The sequence below is a fragment of the Vulpes vulpes genome, chromosome 7, assembly GCF_048418805.1.
Source record: "Vulpes vulpes isolate BD-2025 chromosome 7, VulVul3, whole genome shotgun sequence".
NCBI lineage: Eukaryota > Metazoa > Chordata > Mammalia > Carnivora > Canidae > Vulpes > Vulpes vulpes.
This window is the reverse complement of record NC_132786.1, coordinates 125,267,334-125,290,277: the sequence shown is the minus strand read 5'-3', so window position 1 is coordinate 125,290,277 and position 22,944 is coordinate 125,267,334. Positions and strand designations below refer to the sequence as shown.

The window sequence follows — 22,944 nt, the reverse complement described above, 5'->3', positions numbered from 1 at the left end:
ATGGTACTTCTATTAATGTCTCATAGAATGTTGACCAACAGAAGGTTGGTTTGGGAAACTGGTTTGGGAAACGCTGGGCCAGAGGCATGGAAGGCCTGACTGCAAGCTGACAGGTGAAAGGTGCTTTAACCTCTGAGCTAGGTTTTGAAAAATGCCAACATTTAACAATTTATAAGCAAATCATGTGATTTTTAAATTTTGACAGAGTCTTCTAATAAAAGTTAAAGAAATGTAATGCAAGCAATCTGCAAACCTTTTCTTGTGCAGGTTAGCCAGTACACATTTGCTATGTGTAGCTACAGAGAAAAAAAGTCTGAACCTCAAGAACTAATGCAACTTGAAGGATACACTGTGGATTATACAGATCCCCACCCAGGTAATTCCAAATTACATCACTTTCTCTGCCTTTCATGTATTGATGAAATCCTCATAAATATCCTGTTCTGTGTTTCAAACCCCATTGAATGAATAGGGAGCATGTTTCACTTACGTACCTGGACAAGACTTCATGAGTGTATCTTTCTGAGGGCTACTTGGCTTTAGCCATAACTCCTCATTTCTGGTATCTTTTGGACAAGGATGCAATATGTAAGAGTTACTGTAATGGAAAAATCATGTGAGAAATATCAGCAATGCTTCTATAACTTCTTGACAGGAAAGCAAAAAGGTACAAGAGATAGAAATAGGGAAAGAAGAGGAAAATGAAATTTTACATATTTGACCCATTTTTTCCCCAATCTCACATTCTTATAATTCTCTCCATACCTCCATATTAATCCCAGGTATATGCTAGACAGTGGCTATCTAACATTGGCAAGGGAATGAAGTAATAAATATGTGGAGATTAGGAAAATTAATGAAGCAATATTAAAAAATACAGAGATTTAATAAATACAGAGATCACAGTTACTGGTCACAGAAAAATACAAAATACCTTCTTTGTGAAAGAATTTTGCAGAGGTTAAAATGCCATACAAACACAAGTATCGTTTTTGCCCTACCTGTATTTCTTTTCTGCTAAAATCCCATATGTTTCTCCTGCTGGTTAATAAGAAGTGTGCCACAAGATCAGACGGTCTTCTCTGGCGTGAGCTTGCACACTGCGCTGTGTATTTCTATGGACTAGGTTTGTATGGCTTGCAGGATGTTACTACTGTGTCATGAACTGGTCGTTTCCTTAAGCTGTTTTTAATTTTTAAAGTGATAGGAAAATTTAAAGTTTCTCTTATTAATAGCATTGAGTTACTAATGTCAGACTGATTGTCCTCCACGTGACTGGTCAGTGACTGAGCTTGAAGTCTGCCAATGATGCAAGTTTTTAATGACTTTTCTCTCTTCCTTCACAGGCCTCCAGGGTGGTCAGATGTTCTTTAATGCAGTTAAAGAGGGAGACACTGTGATATTTGCCAGTGATGATGAACAGGATAGGATATTATGGGTTCAGGCCATGTATAGGGCCACAGGCCAGTCATACAAACCCATTCCTGCGATTCAAACCCAGAAACTGAATCCTAAAGGAGGAACTCTCCATGCAGATGCTCAGCTTTGTAAGTTTTGTTGAAAAATAATTTGATTATCAATTAATAACCTTAATAAGATATAAAATTGAGACACATTTATTCAGTATCATAGTTTATATTATTAACGAATTCCTAATTGAATAAAAATCATTTGTATTAGTAGCCATAGAATCAGCTCTCTAATTTTTCACACGGATCTGGAGTAGATGTTGCCTGGGGTTTTAGTCATGAATTTGCCAAGCACTGGGGTGTATCTGTGAATCTCAAGAACACATAAGAAAATTCTCCAAAACTTCAATAAAATTTTTCTTAACTTATTATTTTAACTTACGTGTGCTATAAAAATAGGGAAAGTATTGTGAAGTCAAATAGTCTTTGATAGGACTCTGGGACACCACAATGGTGGACCATCACTTCCTAGGGTGGTTCTTAAGCGTTCTAAAGGATAATAGCGCTGTTTCCTGTTGTAGATTGGTAAAAAAGAGTAAGTCATCAAGCCAACTTTAGGTAGATATCTAGTATTCATGTCATCCTTTGTATGTTAATTTAAATCATTAAAAAGTTATTTTTCATTTGAATCTACAAGTGATTAATAACAAATGATGGAATAATTATAGAAACATTTTCAAACCCAGCTTTAATAATCATTAAACCAGCTGTAACTTGCTGCACTCCTTTGCAAAGCTTCTCTGGTCTCCTGTGTCATAAGTCAGTTCTTCTATGACTTTAAATTCAGTTTTTGGCTTCTCAGTGAAAAGGTTCTACTCTTAAGCCTCTTCTCCAGGGGGATAATGTCTTGACATGCATTATTTTGTTCTTCTGTTCATACATCAAATAACTAGTCCCTTTTCACTATCATATCCAGGCATCTTCATAGCACATTAAGCCAAATAATTGAAGATGGAACATGAGCTCAAGTCCAGGGCCTTTGTGTTTCAGGGTTTAAATGTCCATCTTTCCACTACCACAGTCCATCTTCATGTGATAGTAGAGCTCCACATGCATCGTATATGAATCTTAAAATAGTTTACTTCCATCTCTCCCTTCTGGGCTCTGGACTACTCTTGTCCTACATTTTACTTCTATCCCTGTTATAGACCCCACAGCGTCTTGCTCTTATCATCATTGCTTTCACATTCAATGATCTTCTAGAGAAATTAAAATAATATGAGAAAATATTTGTTATAAACTTACCCAAGTAGTTATCAGTTCTAGCATTCTTCAATTCTTCATTGTCTTGTAAAAATATTTCACTTCTTGAAGGATTTCTTTTGACTTATGTGCAAGTCTGGTGGTGATTAATTCTTTTGGCTTTCTTATACATGGAAAAATAATTTACCTTCATTTTGAAAAAAAAAAATTCTTCTGGTGCTTTAAGGATTTTGCCTCCTGCTCTAACACCTTTTTCTTTTAATATTGAGAAATATGCTCATTTTTGTGTGTTCCTCGGTATATAATGTGTCTTTTTTCCTTCTGCATTAAAGATTTTCTCTTTAACACTGGTGTTGAGCAACCAGCCTATAATGTGCCTTGATGTAGTTTTCTTCATGAAATTGTTCTTGAGCTCTATTCTCAGACACAGGTAAGTTACTCGGAAACAGTTCAATCTTTTCAAGTATTACTCTTAAGTTTTGTTAGATGGGACTAAACGGCGTCTAGTCTTGGGTTAATTTTCCTCGTTTCTGGACCAGGATTCTTCTTAGAGACTGACGACCCATGAGCTTTGAGGCTTCCTACTGGCTGTTGAGAACAAGCAGTATTGCAGGCTCTGTGTGCGTGTGGGCACTGCTCCCTCTCGTCCTTTACGCTGAGTTCTTCCCTGGCCGCAGGCAGTGTCCTCACACGTGGGGGTGGTCAGTGTCCCCCCGAATATAGAAAGAGGCAGCAGGAGCAAACCGCCTTCTTGCAGGCTGGCTCCAGCCATTCCGACCTCCCTGAACTGTCCGTCCATCTTCCCCACGGGGCGAGCACACGGGTGCTCTGGGGCTTCTCAGGCCTGTGCCACAGCCTTGAAAGTTTCTCCTGCATTAACTTGAGCCTCAACTCACCTCCTTTGTTTCCCATCTGTCAGGAATCACTCTCCTGGGTTGCCTGATACTCCATGTTTTGAGAACTATTTTTTTTTAATGTTTTTTTGTTGGGTTTTTTTGGGGGGGTGGGGAGGTTGTGGTTTTTTTTTTTTTTTCCAGAATTTTTTGTCGTGTCACGTAGGAAGTAAATCTCTTCTCAGGGACTGCATCCTGACAAGAAACAGAATGATTGTTTTTTTAAGTTAGAGCGAGATTTTTCAACCTGGCGCTAGTAACATTTTGGGCCAGATAATGCTTCGTTTCAAGGGTTGGCAGGAGGGCTGTGCTGTGGTTTAGTAGGATGCTTAGCTTCATCCCTGGCTTCCACTGCTAGATGCCAGTAGCAGACCACCCCCTCCTCCCAGTCTGATAACCAAAAATATCTCCAGACAGTGCCAAATGTTCTGGGGGCCAGAGTAAAAGATGAGCTAGAAACACCCTCATTTGACAACCACTGAGTTATAGTACCTTGAAAATTATTTTTAGGATAAGATTTCCTCATTGATTTGTGTGTCAGTATTTTTTAATATCCTAAGGGCAGGAAACACCCAAGGGGTGCACTGAGGTCTTGGATACCATCCGTCTTGTGTGCTGGCAAGTGGTCAGGAACCACTGGCCCAGGACATTAAGGCCGTAACTACACGATTCAGAATTAACAGATATAAGATCTACTAATGAGCTGATTCAAAGAGCCATGTAACCTCTCTCACAAAACCGTTCTGCTATCAGATGTCAGCCTGTTGTCAGAGCCGTGTCGTGTCCATTAGGCTAAGTGGAATGGGGTTTTCCTGCCCTTCGATTCACTTGTAAAAAATCCAAACTTGTTAGGTTAACGACAGCTTTCTTGTATTCCAGGCTTTTAGTAAAGTTTTCTATCACAGCAGACTGCTATTTTATGTTTCTTTAAAAAGGAAGGTGAGGAAGAAGGAGGAAAAATGTGTTTCTGCCTCATTGAATGAGAATACTGATCTTGACCTCTCTCAGAGAAGCCATTGGACTTCTCCAGAGAGCAGTTAGCCCTTGGCCTTCTGGGACCTCCACAGCATTTCTTTTTCTTCTCTTTTGATCATCTCTAGGAAGAACAACTTTTAGAGTCATTAGTAGAAAGTAAGGAAATAATATGAAATTTCTGTTGATAGCTACAGAAATCAATATGCTCCTAATCCATTTAATATGCTTTTTCATTCCTTGCTGACCTATAGCTGGTAAGGGTAAGTATTTTCATGATTTTTTTTTTTTGCTTCATTGTACTAAAAAATTATATGATTTTTGAAGAAATTTCATGATCTTGTTTACAATGCCAGCCTCCTCCTTTCTAGGCAATCCCAGAATATTTAGGTTAACTTTACCATTTATGAAACAAAAGCCTATTTTTGCCACAACAGAAAAGTAGAAACAACCTAATATCTACCATTCATGTGGGCATAAATGTAAGGGCTATAAAGTTGATATGCAAAAAAAGAAAAAAAAATAGTAATGTTAAGTGGAAAAATGCTAAATTGTTATGCGATATTTTAACTATGTTAAAATTTTATAAATATCGCTAAAATTATACCTAAACTATTCACAGTAGGTGAGTTAAAGTAAAGGGACTGGTTACTAATCCACTTCCTCTGTTTTATGAATTATCTATGTTATAAAACTCTTAAAAACTAAACACATTAATTGTTTAGAGATAGAACAAAACAATTTTTAAAGTCTACCTTATCTGAAGACAACCTTATTATCTGTTTTAGGATATAAATAATATGTATTTATAGATTTTTCTGATACATGAATCTACTCAACTTCCCTCTTTCTTACACTTTCAGGATATTTAGAAATTCTAAGCAAATGGTAAACTGAATGGGTAGGGTAGGGGTCTGCTCGCTATACAAATTTTCTGCCAAACTGTGCATTGCCTTTTGCCAGACATTCTTCGGTTAAACTATCCTTTACTATGCAAAGCACCTGTTTTTCATTTTTCTCTCTTATGTATAGAATGTAATACAATATGTATGTAACATAATACAACAGAGTACTAGTTGACTTCTAAAAGTAAAAAAAAAAAGTCAAAAATGAACCAGAAAAGTTACCTTCTTTTAAAGTCAAATTGTTAAAAAAAATTCTTCAATAGGTATATAAACTTACATTTCAATTTTTTAGCTTATTTTCTTGATTGATCTAGTAATTACACTTCACACTTCACAGGTATATTTTACTATACATCAAATATATTATTTCAAATACATGTTGAATGTTGGTTTACTTTGCTTACTTTGCTTATGATTCTATGTATGTGTTGATTAAAATTGTCATCATGTGAAAATACTTGTTATTTGCCACCATAAAGCAAGATGTGTAAATTCATACATCCGTTTTTAGTCAATTTAACAAAAACAAGCTAAGAAATTATTTGGGTCAATAATAGAGGTGTGAACAAACTCCTAATTAACGCAAGTATTGACATTTCTCTTTGGTGTTCAGCATAAAACATATGTACATAAAACAAAAAATGCCAACCAAGATAATCTAAAATTTTGAAACTTCCTGTTACTGGCTGCATGGGTGCTATCAAAAGACAAGAGGTCCTCTCTGCACCATGTTTAACTTCTTGTGAATTTTCAAGCTTAATGAGAGTTTGAGCTAAAAGGAAAATAAAATGAGATGTGGGTATGGGTAAATGCAGCAATGGGCAGACTCTTAACCACAGGATAATTTTAAACCAAGTTATTGTATTTCAGAAGGTTCATATGTTGCTTAGTTCAGGATTTTGCAGAGGAGCAGGTGAGCTCTTAGGCAGCAGCACCTTCTTCACAGTCCTTTTTGGTTCTTGAGTCCCAGGCCCGGACATCTGGGTGGTCTCAGAATGCTAAGTGAATGGCCACCTCCTCTCCCGCTGTGTCCCATTTGCCTCTTCCCCACTCCCTTTTCCTCTTCTGTATTTTATTCCTAATTTTTCTCAATACAAGGAGCAGGAAAAAAAAAAAAGGCAGCATCCTTAGAATTAGTTGCAAAGGAAGAACAAACATTTCAGTTAAATTTTTGCCCATCTCACATTCGGCACTGTGACTTAGATGCCTGTCCTTGGGGCTTGGATTCTTGAGCACCCAGGGGCCGACTGTGCTCCCACCAGAAGCCCCCCTCCCACACGCCACGGGGGTCCTACCGGCCTGCTAATAGTCCTCACGTTGTTTTGTAGGCTAGCTGTTTTCCAGCCCGAGGTAACTGTTTAAATTGGTACCGTCAGCCTACTTATTCTTTCCTCTTGACTTCCAACAGCTGTTACCCTAATGAAAAATTTAAATTTTCAGGTTCCATTTGAATAAGCCTCCATAATTCCATAAATCTATAGCAAATAATAATCTTTCTCAATTTGGGTCTTATTCCATCCACTTTTACCACACCTGGTGACAGTACCACCTAAAGACGCCGGAGCATATATCCAACTGTTACCATAGAAACTCTCCACCAGTATCCTCAATTACCATGTCCCACATCTGTAGTTAGTCCATAGGTTAATCATCACAATTTATGACAGTTTTGCAGTTCATTGTTCAAGCTCATATCTTGTTGGTTTCTTCTGGTAATTTTCTTAAATCATTTCAGAAAACAAACTGAACTAAGATTCGTCATTATCACTGAACATTTGATTAGTGCCATGAATAATTTTTCTTTTAAAACTAGTCACCGTAATTTTGTGTTTTAATAAACATTAATTGAAGATAATCGAGTATAACTCAGTTTTAAAGCAACTCTCCAAGCCTTGCATTTGGCTATGTAATTGAAAGGACAATTCATTTGATCCAGATGGTATCACTTTATTTTCTAAGAGTAGATGTAGATATATTATGCCAAGAGAATACTATATGAAAATAGTATTTTACAGAAATAAGAAACTAGGTAATATTTTAACAATAGATGTTTTCCTATCCTGAGAGGATCTTAAGGTGAAAGCTTTCTCACACAAGGAGATCAAATCCATTGCTTTTTCAAAATGTATGTCTTCATAAATTCATGGAAACTAATGAATCAATGGTGCATGGTAAAGTATATTTGCCTAAAATATTTTAAATTCTGCTTATCAGACAGACATAAAAAGAGAGATGCTTAGTCCTTACAGCCTGTGTTTTGAAGATGGGATAATCCCTAAAAATATATTTCACTTTCATAAAGTTAAAGCCCCAGAGAGATTGTAGGGTTTTTTTTTAGTAGAATTTTGTTTGCCTACTTATTTTATCACTGTCAATATAGAGTCTGTTTTTGTGACTTAAATTGCTATTATGAATATTTTTACGCTAAAGGAAATCATTGGCAAAGTAATTTTTTCATTTGTGTGTGTGATACTGAAGGGCTTGACACATAGCAAATATGTAGTTTAGAGTTATATTTCATGAAGAAAACACTTCGTAAGGTAAATTCATTTTTTAATATATGATTTAATTATAGAAACGAACCATAGATTCATTTTTTTCAGGAACATGTAGATTTTACTTAAAGACTATGTATCCATTGCTTTAAAATAAAAATTTTGCCTTTGTAAACCTTTATAAAAAGTAGAAGTAAAAAAAAAAAGAACTATGTAGAATACACTGTAATATTTATGTATATAATGTATTTTGTAGAATAAAAGAATTCTGGATTTTCTGTGAAATTTCTTATATATCCTATTCTCAACAGATAAGCCATTAATGGGTGTTATTTTTGGCTTCTTGTTACGACCTTCCCTGGTGAAAGAAATAATGAGTAAAATTTAGCAGTGTTTTATAAAAGTAGTGATTTCCTAAAGGTGTTACTAAAAGCTTTTTTACTGAAATGAAGATTCTGAGATTATTTAGGATACAGAATAACAGCTTTATACCATATGTGCCTTGAGTTTTTCAGTATTCTGTGTACTCGTGATATTATTTCACACTATCATAAATGTAACTTTGAAAGACTTTCTTTTGAAAGACTATCAGACATAAGAATAAAAATACCAGACAAGTTGAATTGTCTCATTTCTCAGTTCAGGAAAAGCAGTTTAATAACATTTAGTGTTCATCCAGTTAATACTAATTCATCTCATGTAATGCACTTAATCAGTCAGATAATTAGTAAATGTAAAGGAATATACATACGTACGCCAATTTCTCCGTAGATCCTAACCCCAGACCTCACATCCTCAGTGGATGCCCACTCCTTGCTTACTTGCTACATTCACCTTTTGATATCTGTCACTGGTGTGAGATCTTTTTTTTTCTTAAATGTGATTCTGAAGACCCTTCAGCTTGAATTACATAGTTCTTCCATCCGCAAATATGGCTGAAAGTTGAACTTGACATAGGATCAATATGATCTGGGCTAAATATCTAAATGTGACTGATTATGTTAGCATCATGTCCACAGATCGATATTGAGTTTTATTATGAGCCTGACTCTATAATTGCGTTTAATCAATAAACTTTTGTCTCTTTTCCTTTGCAATTTTAGGATTGTACCCATATAGGTTTTAAAAACTACATTTAGCTCACATTTAGGGCGCCACTTCTTGTAATGACCAGAGCGAGATCTATCTGTGAATTTTAAAGAACAATGGGGCCTGAGCTCTACCATTGTCAGGAGAGTCCGCTTTCATCCTGATAACTGATTGCTTGCCCGATGCGCGCTGCGCTTCTAGCAGAGCTAATGTCGTAACACCCCAGCACTCCTTTTGGGTGGTATACGGCTTTTTCTCTCTATGCTGAGTAACTAACTCACATTGAAGACTTTGACAAAACATACCATTAATGAAAGCAATCGTAAAAGCTTGCCTTTTGATAAACCCGCAGGGTCGACAGGCGTTGAAAGATGCAATCTGTAAAGAACAATAAATTTGGACCTTTGATTGAAGTGCCATTTGGGACGTTATGCTTTGTCTGCATATTTGCACAAACATGATGCTCCCTTTTTTTATGTCTCTTAAGCTTGAAGCTTGAGAGCATTCATTGCCATTTCTACATTAAGGTTGGTCCCATTAAAGACTAAAAAAAAAAAAAAAAAAAAAGACTGGAAGTGGTCCAACAGAAGCCTGTGTGTTCATTTCTGCCCCAGTTTGCCATTTGGAAAGCAAGCTTCTAGCTATCCTTGCTGTTTTTTATGAGTAGATCTGAGTTCTTTTCCAGTCAGTTCCTTCTATAAATACATACTTAAAATGCATCTGCTTTTCTTAAAATTAGAAAATAAGATTATTTCACTGATGGATATTAGAATTTGCTTAGAGGGAAAATGGGATTTCTACCTTTCAAATGATTTGCAGATTTTTCCAGGTCATTTTTCATTGGGGTCCAAAAAAATAGCAATTTATATTAATATGCTGAATTCTTGGCAGTGTATTTTTTGTAACGCAAAGTCATCTGTTTATCAGGAAGCATTTTTGCATTTTGTGTCCCAAAATCTGTATTTGCCCATCGTTAAGCCAGAGAAATAAATGTATTATAACGCGCTTTCCTGAATTTACAGATGCAGACCGTTTTCAGAAACATGGTATGGATGAGTTTATTTCTGCCAATCCTTGCAAGCTTGACCACGCCTTCCTTTTTAGAATACTCCAGAGGCAGACTTTAGATCACAGGCTCAATGACTCCTACTCTTGCTTGGTGAGTACAAGTCTCTCTCTCTCCGGTGTGCTATAGGTTAGAATGAAAGATTTTCTTAAAGTGAGAAACACTTGTTATGAAGCGGCATTTTATTCCTGACTCCTTTAATAACTGTAGTGGGGAGTTAGGGATGAAGGATTCCGATCGATTGCTTCCCAATTTGAAAATTATACACTTGAAGACCACTGCTGTGCCACTCAATAGACAGGAGAGTAGACTCCAGCGGACGCGGAATCGTGGTCCGTCAGTCCCTCCAGAGAAGGCTGAATGAAAATAAAGGCTTTAATGAAGGTCAAAACAAGACAAAACCACACACACCTCTGAGATGAGATTCACTAACACCTGTGCGACGTTTTATGGTTTACATTCTCAGCAAACGTTGATCTCTTCCGTTTCTCTCTTTTGTTCCTGGAGCACAGCCTAGTGCTGGGGGAAGGAGACAGTGGAGAAACCGTATGACACAGGAAATCTTCGGTTTCATTGAACCTTCCAGAGATCATTTGAATTCCTTAAAAAAAAAGGGGGGGGCGGATCACGTAGCTGAACTGCAGCTCTCTGTGTGTCGAAACCAGCCCAAAGCTGGGATGTAAAGTACAGTTCGCATTTTGAAGGGGCGCTACCCTCCTCGCGCTGCGGGCATTGGCCACCTCTAGGCGCAGCTGGTATTTTCTTAGTTCACTTTATAAAACGCGTCTGGCAACGAGGCGATTTCACTGACGTGCCCCCTTTAACCATCGTCTTCTTAAGTGATGCACACGGGGATTGAAGTTTTTCAGAACGTGACTGTTTGTGACGGACAGTTTAGATACTCTGAGTAAAATTGGCTAATTTTGAATGACCGTGGAGGAAAGCGGGTTGCCCGCGCCGTGGCAGTGAAGGGAGCATGGCACTAGGTCACCAGGGCCCCAGGTCAGGTCCGAATTGGACGTTAGCTTTATGGAAATAACGTAAACATGCCACTAATAATAACAAAGAATTGTCAAAAGACACTTGGATGCAGCTGCTTCTAATATCAAAGAGGACGCCCAAGTGGCTCAGGGCCCGGGATCAAGTCCTGCATCAGGTTCCCTGCAGGGAGCCTGCTTCTTCCTCTGCCTGTGTCTCTGCCTCTCTGTCTCTCTGTATCTGTGTCTCTCATGAATAAATAAAATCTTAAAAAAAAAAAAAGAGTGCCTACAGAAAAGCAAATCAATCCTAGTACAGAAAGGGAAAAAATATATATTTTTTCTCTCTTGCAGGGTTGGTTCAGCCCTGGCCAAGTCTTTGTGTTGGATGAGTACTGCGCCCGTTACGGTGTGAGAGGCTGTCACAGACATCTCTGCTACCTTACGGAGCTGATGGAACATTCAGAAAATGGTGCTGTCATTGACCCGACCCTGCTCCATTACAGCTTTGCATTCTGCGCCTCTCACGTGCACGGCAACAGGTATTTTTACTTGCAAACACACAGTGAAATGTGTAGGGTTGACTGGGGAAGAGAGAAAAATGTGCTTGGCCACGATCACCTAGTAACAGATTTTAAATAGCAAACACTTCTCGCAAGAGGCGGGAAAAAAAACCCACAAAGGAAAATGTACATCAATATGCTTGTTGATTTAGGTGGGCTGCACTTTATGTTTCTTTTTGCCGTTAAAGCCACTTGAAAGAGAAAGGAAGAGAATGTCTATGAGATCAGAAGTTGCCTTCTGGTTCTTAGGTACCACCGAGTTCTAGGGTCTGCACAGCTGAAGTGTCCTCTGTAGCCCGTTGTTGTGCACACGCACGTCTGGGTGAGGCTCGTTGATAGGCCCGGGTCCACCTGCGGGTTCTTGCTTTTCCACCGCGGCGGAAGCTTCCACTGATAAAGCAACAGAGATGAGGAGGTTTCTGTGGAGTCGCCTCTCAGCCCTCTCCCTCACCTGTACTCTAGGAAGAAGGGCCCCCTTTTGGTTCGGAGCCCACAGGGTAAAAATATCCCCCGAGGCGGGTTCCCACACCCGTGTTCCTCGAAGCTCAAAATCTCTCCACGTCTCAGCCCCTCTCTTCCCAGGGACCCTTTACTGGGGTTCCTCCCACTAGGCAGGCGCCCTTTCTCCCTCCCCCTTTGGGCTGTTCCCACCATTATGCCCTCCCGCTCCTTTCATTTTTCCTTTCTTCCGACGAGCCTGCGTAAGTTTTTGCCAGCCTCACGGCGTCACAGGGCACTTGAGGGCTGTGAGGTCCGGCTGCCCGGGTTCCAGGAAACACGCCTCGGCGGTGGCAGGCGAGGCTAGCCTCCTGATGCCGTCGTGTCGGAGCCCCCCGCCTGCGAGACCCATGCAGCGTAGCGTGTGTCAGACCCAGTGCGTGAACGTGCACCAGGGACTCGGGACAGTGCCTGGCACGTGGACCCTCAGGAGCTGCGGGGCAACCGGCATTGTCTAAAATACTGTTATCCGGGGGCTCCGCGGCGCGGCGGCCGCCTTGGGCCCAGGCCGTGACCCCGGGTCCCGGGATCGAGTCCCGCGTCGGGTCCCCGTGGGGAGCCTGCTGCTCCCTTGGCCTGGGTCTCCGCCTCTCTCTGGGTCTCATGAACAACGATCCCTCACGTATACACACTCACGCCCTGAAGCCACCTGGCATTGCTCTCTCTTCCGCACCGAACACCCATCTCTGTCCATCCCCGGCTTCCTGACGTAGACGCAGCGACAGCCTCCTCCGTAGCCCGTTGGCAGCTTCCCTCCTCACTCCCATCGGAGAGCTGGCGCTCCGGACCTCGTGCCTGCGGAGCCGCGCGTGCCTCCCGAGGCAGCACCATCTCACCTCGGCGCCCTCTCGGTTATTCTCGACCATCTCTTTGCTGACAATTTTTGTTCCTCCAGATGCCCGAGGGCAGTAGCGTCCTTTCCTCACATCTGTTCCTGAACTTGCTCTGCCCTGAGAACGTTTCTACTTTACAGAAAAGTCGTACTTCGGTGGTCTTGCCCCTTTCCGCAGCCCCAGTGAGCTGCCTCTATACAGATGATTCCAAACCAGTCGCTCTCCTAGACTGACCCTGTCGACAGTTGACAGCCTGAATGTCCCGGCACTTTGAACTCTCTGGGTATAAAATTAAGTCCACATCTTGGGGCACCCGGGCCGCTCAGTGGGTTCAGCATCCAGCTCTCCACTTCGGCCCAGGTCATGATCTCAGGGTCTTGGGATCAAGCCCTGCGTCGGGCTCGCACGGGTTCTACTTGGGAATCTCTCCTCTCCCTCCGCCCCTCCAACCTCCTCCAAAATAAACAAATGTTTTCAAAAAAATTTAAGTCCATCATCTCACTAAAGCAGCTCCTGTCCCTTTTTTGGCTGTTAGGGTGCCTGGGAAAAAGTAACACCCGTGGCACAAAGTAAGTGTTCAGCAAACTTTCCAAGAATGAACGAATGACTGCACCAGTGTTAACATCACTTCATTCCTGGCCTGGTCGTCTTCATGCATCTTCCCTCCACCTCCTCGGCCCCGTGCGTTGCTGCTGCCGCCTTCCGCCTTTGCAGCACCTCTCGGGGTGGCCTCGGTCGTTGCCGGGGCACCCTCCGAACTCCAGCAGTCGCCTCCAGAACTACAGATTAGAGCTTTCCCAATGTGGTTCTTTCCCCCCTACCCAGACTTGTCTCCGAGTATCCGTCCCTGCGTAACCTTTACCCCAGGCAACTCGCAATTCTCCGCCTAATGTCTGTTTGCAAGTTTGTGGTAGTCGGAGGTCATAAAACTCCTCGAAGGAGCCCTCTGCTAATGCCGACACTACGCACCTGCTACCTGGAGTTCCCTTATGAACGTGCTCATGCAAACCGAGTGCCGAGTCCAACACGCGGCCCTGCTTGTCTCCTGAGGTATTTTGAAGGCAATAGCCGGTTCTCCTCACCCGTTACGCGCTGCAGGGGGATGTACCCCATTGCATGTTGTGGGCACACAGTAGGTATTTGTTGGACTGACACCATCATCGTTGCTGCCTCTCCTCCCACAGTGACGTAAAGCCCGGCCTAGTCTCAGCTTCTCTTCAGGCTTGTACCTCGCTACGGAGCTCAGCCTTACTTGGGAACGAGGAGAAGCTGCAGATCGAAGTCCTGCTTCTCAGGATCCCAAACTAAACCATCTGCAGAGTCCACAAACGTCGCTGTTGGGGGTGGGGTGGACAGTCAGGCGGCGGCACCGTCGTGGTGGCTCACGGACAGCCCACCTGAGCCGCTGTTGCACGAGCCCAGTTTCTTGGCTCCTGGTCCTTTCTGTCTGACTCCCTCCCGACCAGTTGGTGTCAAAAGACCATCTCCCAGGGTTAGGACTCCGACGCACGAGACGATAAGATCGCAGCGAAACAGACATCCTCAAAGAATTTTGTATGATCAGGTGGTTTTCGTCCTTAATACCAAAAGGGATAATTAAATAGAGAACGTGAAGTAGATCCCGGTAACACTTTCCCAAAACATGTATTTGAGACACATTTTAATGGAAAGTTACTGAGGCACCTGGAAACCGCTGCCTTGGAGGCAGCCTGATTTGAACCTGTAGGTTGCCATAGTTACTTTTATTCTGTAAAACTATTGTTTTCTTTATAATGTACACTGTAAAGTGTGATTTAAGGTGTGTTTGTATGTTCGTGTGTGTTTTATGCTCAACAGTGCGCGTGAAATCAGTTTTCCAGGCTGGAATGTGCCCATTTTCAGGTGCCTCTGGGTGGCGTAAAAGCAGCTGGAGTCAGTCCGAGATTCAGCATTTGGGTCACATGGAGCTTAAGGGGAAAGAAAAAGGGAGACATGAAGGTTCTAGGGAAATTGGAACCTCTGCTGAAGGTAGACGTCACCAAAGACACACTGCAGGGTGCGGCGTTCCCGGTGTCCTCCCCCAGACTCACAGGTGTCGGTCAGAACTGCCGCGTCACAGCGAAAGAATCAAAGGCCAGAGGTGGCCCCTGAGGCCTCACTGAGACCCGCGCAGGGAGCCGTGCGGGGCAGCGCCTGACCTGGCCCCCGGGCGCCGCGAGGCAGCGGGTGCTTGCCCTCCTCTGCCTCAGCTGCACCGGGCCGTGGACCGTGCCGGGAGCGCAGGGCGGGAACGAGGCCGCGCCGCCGCCCCTTAGAGCCCGGCCCGGTGCAGCTGTCGCGGCGCGTGTGCGGTCGGGCCCTCCCGCGTCGGGCGCGGTGACCGGCTCCCGGGACCGTTCTCTGCCCGTCCGGAGCCAGGTCTGGGCACCGCCGCGCTCGTTAGCTGAGCTACGTCCTCGGGCAGCCGAGTTGGGCTGCGTGGAGGACAGCCCTGCCGCCGCGTGTGGAAGGTTCCGGAGGCGGTTCCCCCGCACTGACCCGGGGCCGGCAGGAATAAGGGAACAGGGTTAGGCGGCGAAGGCCTGGCCGGCCCCGAGACCGGGCCGACCAGGAGCAGGAAGGACCGGGGAAGGCCCGCGTCCAGGACACACGCGCCCCGCGGGATGACGCAGCGGCGGAGGCCCGGCCTCGAGGGCCGGAGCCAGGGAGACAGGGCCCGGCCGAGCGCGCCCTGCGGCCGGCTCGGGGCTCACGTGCTGCTTAGGCTCTGGGGCTTGGCTGGTCAGGCGGACGGTCGGGGGCGACCGCGGCGCGCAGAAGGGCTCTTCCGTCTCGGTCCTCTGAGATGTGCGCACGTCCCCGCAGGCTCTCCCGCGGGCTGCGGCCTTCCCGGGGCAGGGTCGGGCTGGGGCTGGGACGTGCCTCGACTCCGGCAGAGCCGGGGCCGCCCTCGTGCCCCGCCCGCGAGGTCTCCTCCTCAGACGGTGTCCGCCCTTAGTCCCCCTTCAGAAGTCGCGCCTGCACTTGGGTCTCTCAGTTACAGACCAGGGTGCGTTTCTGAGCAGCCCCCCAGGTAGCTGCGGCCGGGCCGGTGACGTTCCCGGTCCTTTATTTCCCCTGCGGCGTCTTCATTCTGGTCCCTGACGCACAACTGAGAGAAAAGAGCAGGAAGCTGGAGCCTCGTTTCTAGGCCCCGGGAGCCGGCAGCTCAGACGCCGTGAGCGGGGCTTGTCCTCCCACAAGGCAGCGGCGGCGGGACCGGCTCGTCCTGTCGCACAGGTAGACGCACCGTGGCCGACCCGTGCCCTTGAACTGTCCTCTGCGGCTCCCTCGGGGACTGTCGGAAACTAGAGAACCGCCTCAGACCTGCCGCCGTCAGGCTTGCCCAGCGACGACGTCCCTCCGCCGAGCGTGGCCTTCCGGAGCAGACGCGCGAAGCCCGAGGTGCCGAGGCGCTGAGGCCGCAGTCCCCGCGTGCCTTCCCCCGGGCTCCCCCGTCCATGAGCTGTTCCACTTTGAGCAGTTGGTCCTGTCTGAGCCTCAGTTTCCCACCTGTTCGCTACGAATAACCGTGCCATGGTGTTCTGCGTCACGCCGCCGGAACACACGGTGGCTCTGACGGGACCATGGCCGAGACGTGGCCCAAAGCAGGAGCGAGGAACGCGGCCGTCCAAGGTAAGGTCACCCAGGAACAGTGACCCAGGTGGCCTGTCCGTGGCTTCTGTTTGGCCCCCGCGTCCTTCAGTCACAGCGCACGGATCCTAGACTTTCGGGGCTGCTACGTGAAGAGCCCCCAGGACAAATCGTCGAGGAGGAGCCGACACCAAGGGTTCCCTCGCTGTGCGTCAGGACGCCGCCAGGTTCAGAACAGGCAGGAGGTGCCCCCGCCCCGCCCCGACCCCATGCTGGGGGGTGTAGCTTCTCTTAGGAAGGGGCCTGGAGAGCCTTAGCCCCTGGAGTTGGGTGCGGGAGGGCTCGCGGCCCCCGGGTGGATTCCGCGTGCTCCGCCAGGTGCCGAGGTCTCAGAGCAGTGCGTGCCGCGGCTGCACCGGGCAGACGGCTGTGGGCGCCCCCGCACCCCTTCCCGCTGCCTCTCAGACTGCTCGTTGGGACGCGCCACCCAGGCGAGGGCCTCTGGACTGGGCCGGGCGCCCTCCAGCTCGCGCTGTCAGACGACACATAGATCTACTTTTTGACATTTACCAATAAGTCACCTTTAAAACCATCGGGGCTTTGAGGCGTCCCTGCGGGAAGGTTGTTCCCCTCCCGAGTGGGGCCGCCTGTAGTTCAAGGGCCCCCGGGCTTTCCCCTGACCTCTTGAGTGAGCTTGGTCAGTTGCCGACGCCCCCGGGGCCCTGGTGGTAAGTTCGGGGGCTCTCGTGGCGCTTTTTGCACTACGTGCTCTTTCTGCGTGTTCTGCACCGTTTGTTTGACCTTCTCTTCTTTCCCTTCAGTTCCTCTTGCCCGAAGGTCTTTTCAAAGGTGTAACTTACCTGCTTTCTTAAACTGTACTGCTCCTTCTCCTTTTGCTTAATTTTTTTTAATCAACTTTTTTAGAATGATTTTAGGTTTACAGGAAAATTGCGAGGACATTACAGGGACTTTCTGTATTTGTTTCCCCTGACATCACCGTCCTCTATCAGCAGGGTACTTTGGTCGCAACTAAGAACCCGACATTGGCACGTTTCTGTGACCTCACTGCCCGTTCTTATTTGGACCTCACCAGTCCAGTTTTTATTTTTTTTTATTTATTTTATTTATTTTTTTTTAATTTATTTATGATAGGAACACAGTGAGAGAGAGGCAGAGACACAGGCAGAGGGAGAAGCAGGCTCCATGCACCGGGAGCCCGATGTGGGATTCGATCCCCGGTCTCCAGGATCACACCCTGGGCCAAAGGCAGGTGCCACCCAGGGATCCCCCAAGTCCAGTTTTTAAAGTAATGTCCTTTTTTCCTGTTTCAAGGTCCAACTCAGGATGCCATCCATGTTGCATTCCATTGTCCCGCCTCTTCTGATCTGTGGCAGTTCCTCAGTCTTTCATGCTAATTTTTGTATTGCATATTTTGAGGCAGCTTATTAGATAGATTCAAGTTTAAAACTGCTAAATCTTCCTGGTAAATGAAAATTACTATTATTTGATGACCCCTTTCATAACGACGTATTTTTGCATTCTAGTTTATTTAGGTGGTTGTTAATGTAACCTTGTTTGGGGGGGGTGGGGTAGTTGTCTGATATGTTTATTCGTACTTTCAGCCTTTTTGTATTCTTGAGTTTTTGTGTTATGTTACAAATAGCAAACAAGATTCTGATTTAATTCTCCATTATGATGATTTCTGGGGTTTACTCCAATTTAGTCCATTTACAATTAGCATGTGTGTTGATGTAAGTAAATCGATTTCTACCATTTTATTTTGGCATTTCTTTTTTGACTCACGTTTGTAAGCTTTTTGTTTCTTTTCTTGCCTTCTTGTTTCGTCCAGGTTCTTCTATTTTTTTCCCCTCAATAGTTTACATTTTCCAACATTAAGATTTTACTCTGCATATTGCTAAAATTTTAAAGTATTATGCTAATCCACAAATTTCCCCTCCTTCTGAGAAATGGAGAGACCTTGGAACATTTCACTGCAGTCACGCCCTTCCTTGCTCAGGTGCTTATTTTGCCTGGTATTTTAGGTGTATACTTTTTTGTTTATTTTCTGTTTTATACTGTTTTCTGTTTTATACTCAATACTAGCTTAGGTTAGAAATTATTTTCCTTTTTCCTAAAGTATGTTCTTTGGGATGTCCTATAATGGAGCACCTATAGGTAGTGGATCTATATTTGGAATTTTGCTTGTTTCATCCACATTTTTTTAAAGAAAATTTTGCTAGGTGTATAGTTCTGGATTGACAATGACTTTCTCTGAGAACTTTGAAGACAATACTTCACTTTCTTGTGGCTCCTTTGTGACCGATGAGAAGGCTGTCGGCAAGCTAATTGCCTGTCTTTTGAGGGGGATGTGTCTTTGCTCTCTGGATAGTGTGAAGGTTATTTTGTTCTTTCGTGTTTTGTGGGTTCACCATAACATATCTACACGTGGATTCCTTGTCAAGGATTCTGTTTGGGATTCCTGTGGATTTCTGATCCATGTGCTCTGATACTGAGTAAAGTGGATTTCTTTGAATTCACTCAGATTTGGAAGTGAAGATCCCTATTTGCCACCATCCTGGATATTGTTATCTCTTTAAATACTGCTTCTTGAATCTCACTCTTTTCTAAAATTCCAAAGCTCCATATAGGAGGCGTTTTATTTTCTGTATCTGTTAACGTCTGTAATACATATTTTGTCTGCTTATTTCTCCAGCTGCCTTCAATGGTTTGTTTTTTGTTTTTGTGTGTGTGTGTGTGTGTTTTGTTTTTGTTTTTGTTTTTGTTTTTTTTAGTTCTCTTTCTCTGGTTCAGAACTTGGCAAAGTTTTTTTCTATAAAGGGCCAGATAGTAAACATAACTAAATCTTTTGGGCTTTGCGGGCCATATGGTCTCCTCCACAATTGTTCAACTCTGTGTTTTAGTGCAAAAAGAGCCATGAGCAATATGTAAATGAATATGGTTTATGTTCTAATAAAAATTTTATTCATAAAAACAGGTGGTGGGCTATAGTTCCCAACCCTTACTCTACTTAATTCTCTCATTAGCTATAACATCTACTTTTCAACCCACATACTGTTAACTTCAATTACTAAATGTTTTAGTTCTGGAAATACCATTCACTTCTTTTTAAAACCCATTTGATTATTTCTGAGTATCTCTGATCTAATTCATGGTTTTTATCCCTTCCTCTTTTTTTCCTTAGGGATTTTATAGTTATTTTATGTTCTGATCAATTTCAATAAGTTAATTTTCTAGGTGTTTGTGTCTTGTTTCCACTGACACTTTTGCCATGGTCACTGTGGTCACTGTTTTCTTATTTGGCTAGCTTTTTTTTTTTTTTTTTTTAAGTAAGCCTACATTTTGACATTTATGGGAATTCTAAAAGGCCTGGGTTGAGAATACTTTTTTCTAAAGAGGATTTGCTTTTATTTGGTGGTCGAGATGTATGACTAGAGCTACTGTATTTCCTTATCCTGGGGATTTCTTAATTCTGTAGGTAGTACTCAGTTTAATGAGGCCAGACATATGGTGCATATTCTCAGGAAAGCCTCTTTCACTCACTCTGTAGATGTTGTAGAAACAGATTTCCTCATTGGCTCCTCCTTACAAGAATATTGATTCTTTCTGGACCACCCCTTAACTGATAGTACAGCCCATTCATGGCCTCAATTTTTGCAGGAATCTCAGGTTCTGCAGTCTGTGGGTCACTGACCCAGTGGTGCATTCTCTTAAACATAGTGGTGAAGCCCCCTTGGTACCCACATTTTCCCCCAAGGCAGCCCTGGTGTTCACAATTACCCCTACTTTGGTTTCAGTTTCTGTATCATTTTCTTTTTCCTGGCCTTGGGGAAAAATTATTTTTTAACTTTCTTCTAAGTGCAATACAACATTTAACTGCTTGTTATAGCTAACATAGTGTTGAGGTGTTTGGTAGTGGAAAGGGATTTTTGGAGTATCAAGTCAGTCCACTATATGAGGAGAAAAAGTCACATGATAAAATTTGTATTTTGAAAAAAAATATTTGAACATCTCTCTGGAGAACCTGTTGGAGCCTTTTCTATGACCTCTGCCTCGGGTTCCAGCTAATTAACTGCTTCTCGTCTATCACATCTTAACCTAAATATCATTCCCAAACTGACTCCTTCCCCAAAAATCTATATGACTTCAAAGCTTTGTGCTTTTGCCCTTCTTCAATTTAATTGTATGTTACGGTCTGATTTATCTTTTTTATACCTTTCCCTATTATAAATCCCATTAGGGCAGGAGACATTTCTGTTGTGCTTATATTATCCTCATGACCTAGGCAGGTACTCAATAAATATTTCTTAAGTAAGGAAATGAATGACATGGGACCATCTGTTTACAAATTTACGGGTGAAATGTTGGGGGCACTTAGTAAGTTGAGTTCACAATTAAACATTATTCTTAATGAATCAAATGCAATGATTTTTATGACCCATGGAAGGACCCTGTGTAAACCAGAAGAATTGTATCATTTTACCACACAGAAATTAATAGATTAAGACAATGAAATACCCCTTTTATGTATAAAATTCAAAATGATTATAACAAGTGATAAAAAATGCATTTGATGAGGTTACAGGGAAATTAATCATTTTATGCACATGGGTCACAGTGCAAACTGATAAGTAAGTACTTTCTTAAAAAGCAATTTTGTCATATCTATCGAATGTTGAAAATATCATTGCATTTGTCTTAGCTTGGGCTGCCATAACAAAATTCCATCACCTGGGTGGCTTAAACAATAAAAATTTATTTTCCCACAGTTCTGGAGAGTAGAAGTCGGAGATCAGGGTGTCAGCACAGCCAGGTTCTGGGGAAGACTGTCTTCCTGGCTTACAGATAACTGCCTTCTCCCCGTGTCCTCAGAAATTTCTCCCTCTTCTTACAAGGCCACCACCCTGTCACATTACTGCCCCACCCTATGACTGACCTCTCTTAACCTTAATCATCCCTTAAAAGTACCATCTTCAAGTATAGTAACACTGGGGGATAGGACTTCAACATACGAATTTTCATTCAGAGTGGACACAGTTCAGTCCACAGCACCACTTAAACTAATAATATATGTTTAGGAATTTACCCCAAGGAAACCATAAGAGATGGGTTAAACAAATTATACCGTAAGATTATATATATGTAAGAATGTAAGGACATACTGTATACTCTATGGTAAGAAAAAAATAGAGGAAAAATCTAAATTCTAATGGAATAGTGGTTTAATAAATTATGGTACATCCATAAAATGAAGTATTATGCTTCCATTAAAAAGCACATGTTGGGATATTTAAATAATGTGAGGAGATGTTTATGCTTCATTAAAAGAATCAAAAATAAGAATAAAAAATTCGAATTAAATCAGAATTGCAATGTATAATTAGATTTTATAGAATGAAAACTGGAATTTTATTTACAAAAGGGTATAACCTATTATTTATGATTGGGGCATTTAAAGAAATTTTAATTTTTGTCTTTGTGTTTTTCTAAATTGCTCTCCTAAATTATGTACGTTTCAGCCTTTAACAAAAAATTATTTTTTAAAAATCATATTGGGTATGGGACAAAGATGATCTATCAGAGAATACTACCAATCTTAATACTCTTTTTAATAAAAAATCACCTCAATATTTTATTTTTTTCAATTCTAGAGTTATGTGCAGTAATGAATTTAGCTTGATTCTGGGAGAGGCCAGTTGTCCAACACCTTAATAACTCTCCATGACCTGTCTGTCCATCACTAACTTCACACAAAAGATAAGAGTCACTGATCTCATATCTTCATGGAGCCCAATTACTGCTTTTTTTTTTTTAAATAAGTATCTTTTTTTAAATAATGTCCAAAGAAAATAGACTACAGTAAAAAACTCAAATAAGGAAAGGATTTAGGAGAGAGACGTGCTTGGAAAGAAAACAAGATTTTTACATTTCATTTGCAGAATATTTTCTCATAGAAAAATGTTTCCTCTATCTCAGTAAACATAGGATCAAATTAATTTCTTCTGGATTAGTAAGATTTCAGGGAGAATGAAAGGACACTGATTATGTGACCATACATACGAATCCAAATGAGATGCCACGTTGTTTAAAACAGTAAGAAGCGTTCTAGGTTAGGGAAGAGAAATAAGAGACTATTGTTTTCTCCCTCCTCTTCCCATCATTTCTCATTCTCGTGCTGTGTCTTCCTCTCCTTCTTATTCTGTTCACAAATGGATATTGGTGGGAAATACACGAAGTGCAAAGTGACTTTTACCTGCTGTGCTGCCGGCAGAATTGACAATTCAGAACTGCTACTCTCTAGGTGTCTCTCTCCTTCTCGCTTTGTCCAGAGGAAGCTAAGATATCCCACAT

General features: G+C 42.8%; 1 protein-coding gene across 12 annotated transcripts in view; it reads left to right on the top strand.

The window, feature by feature from the left end:
• CADPS2 (calcium dependent secretion activator 2) overlaps positions 1-22,944 on the top strand; it is a 449,851-nt gene that overhangs the window by 315,942 nt on the left and 110,965 nt on the right. For all 12 annotated transcript variants that reach the window (XM_072764916.1, XM_072764924.1, XM_072764914.1 and 9 more), the window contains exons 10-13: positions 268-376; positions 1,347-1,547; positions 10,049-10,185; positions 11,424-11,611. In XM_072764916.1, the coding sequence (XP_072621017.1) occupies positions 268-376; positions 1,347-1,547; positions 10,049-10,185; positions 11,424-11,611 (635 nt within the window). The remainder of the gene's footprint in view (positions 1-267; positions 377-1,346; positions 1,548-10,048; positions 10,186-11,423; positions 11,612-22,944) is intronic.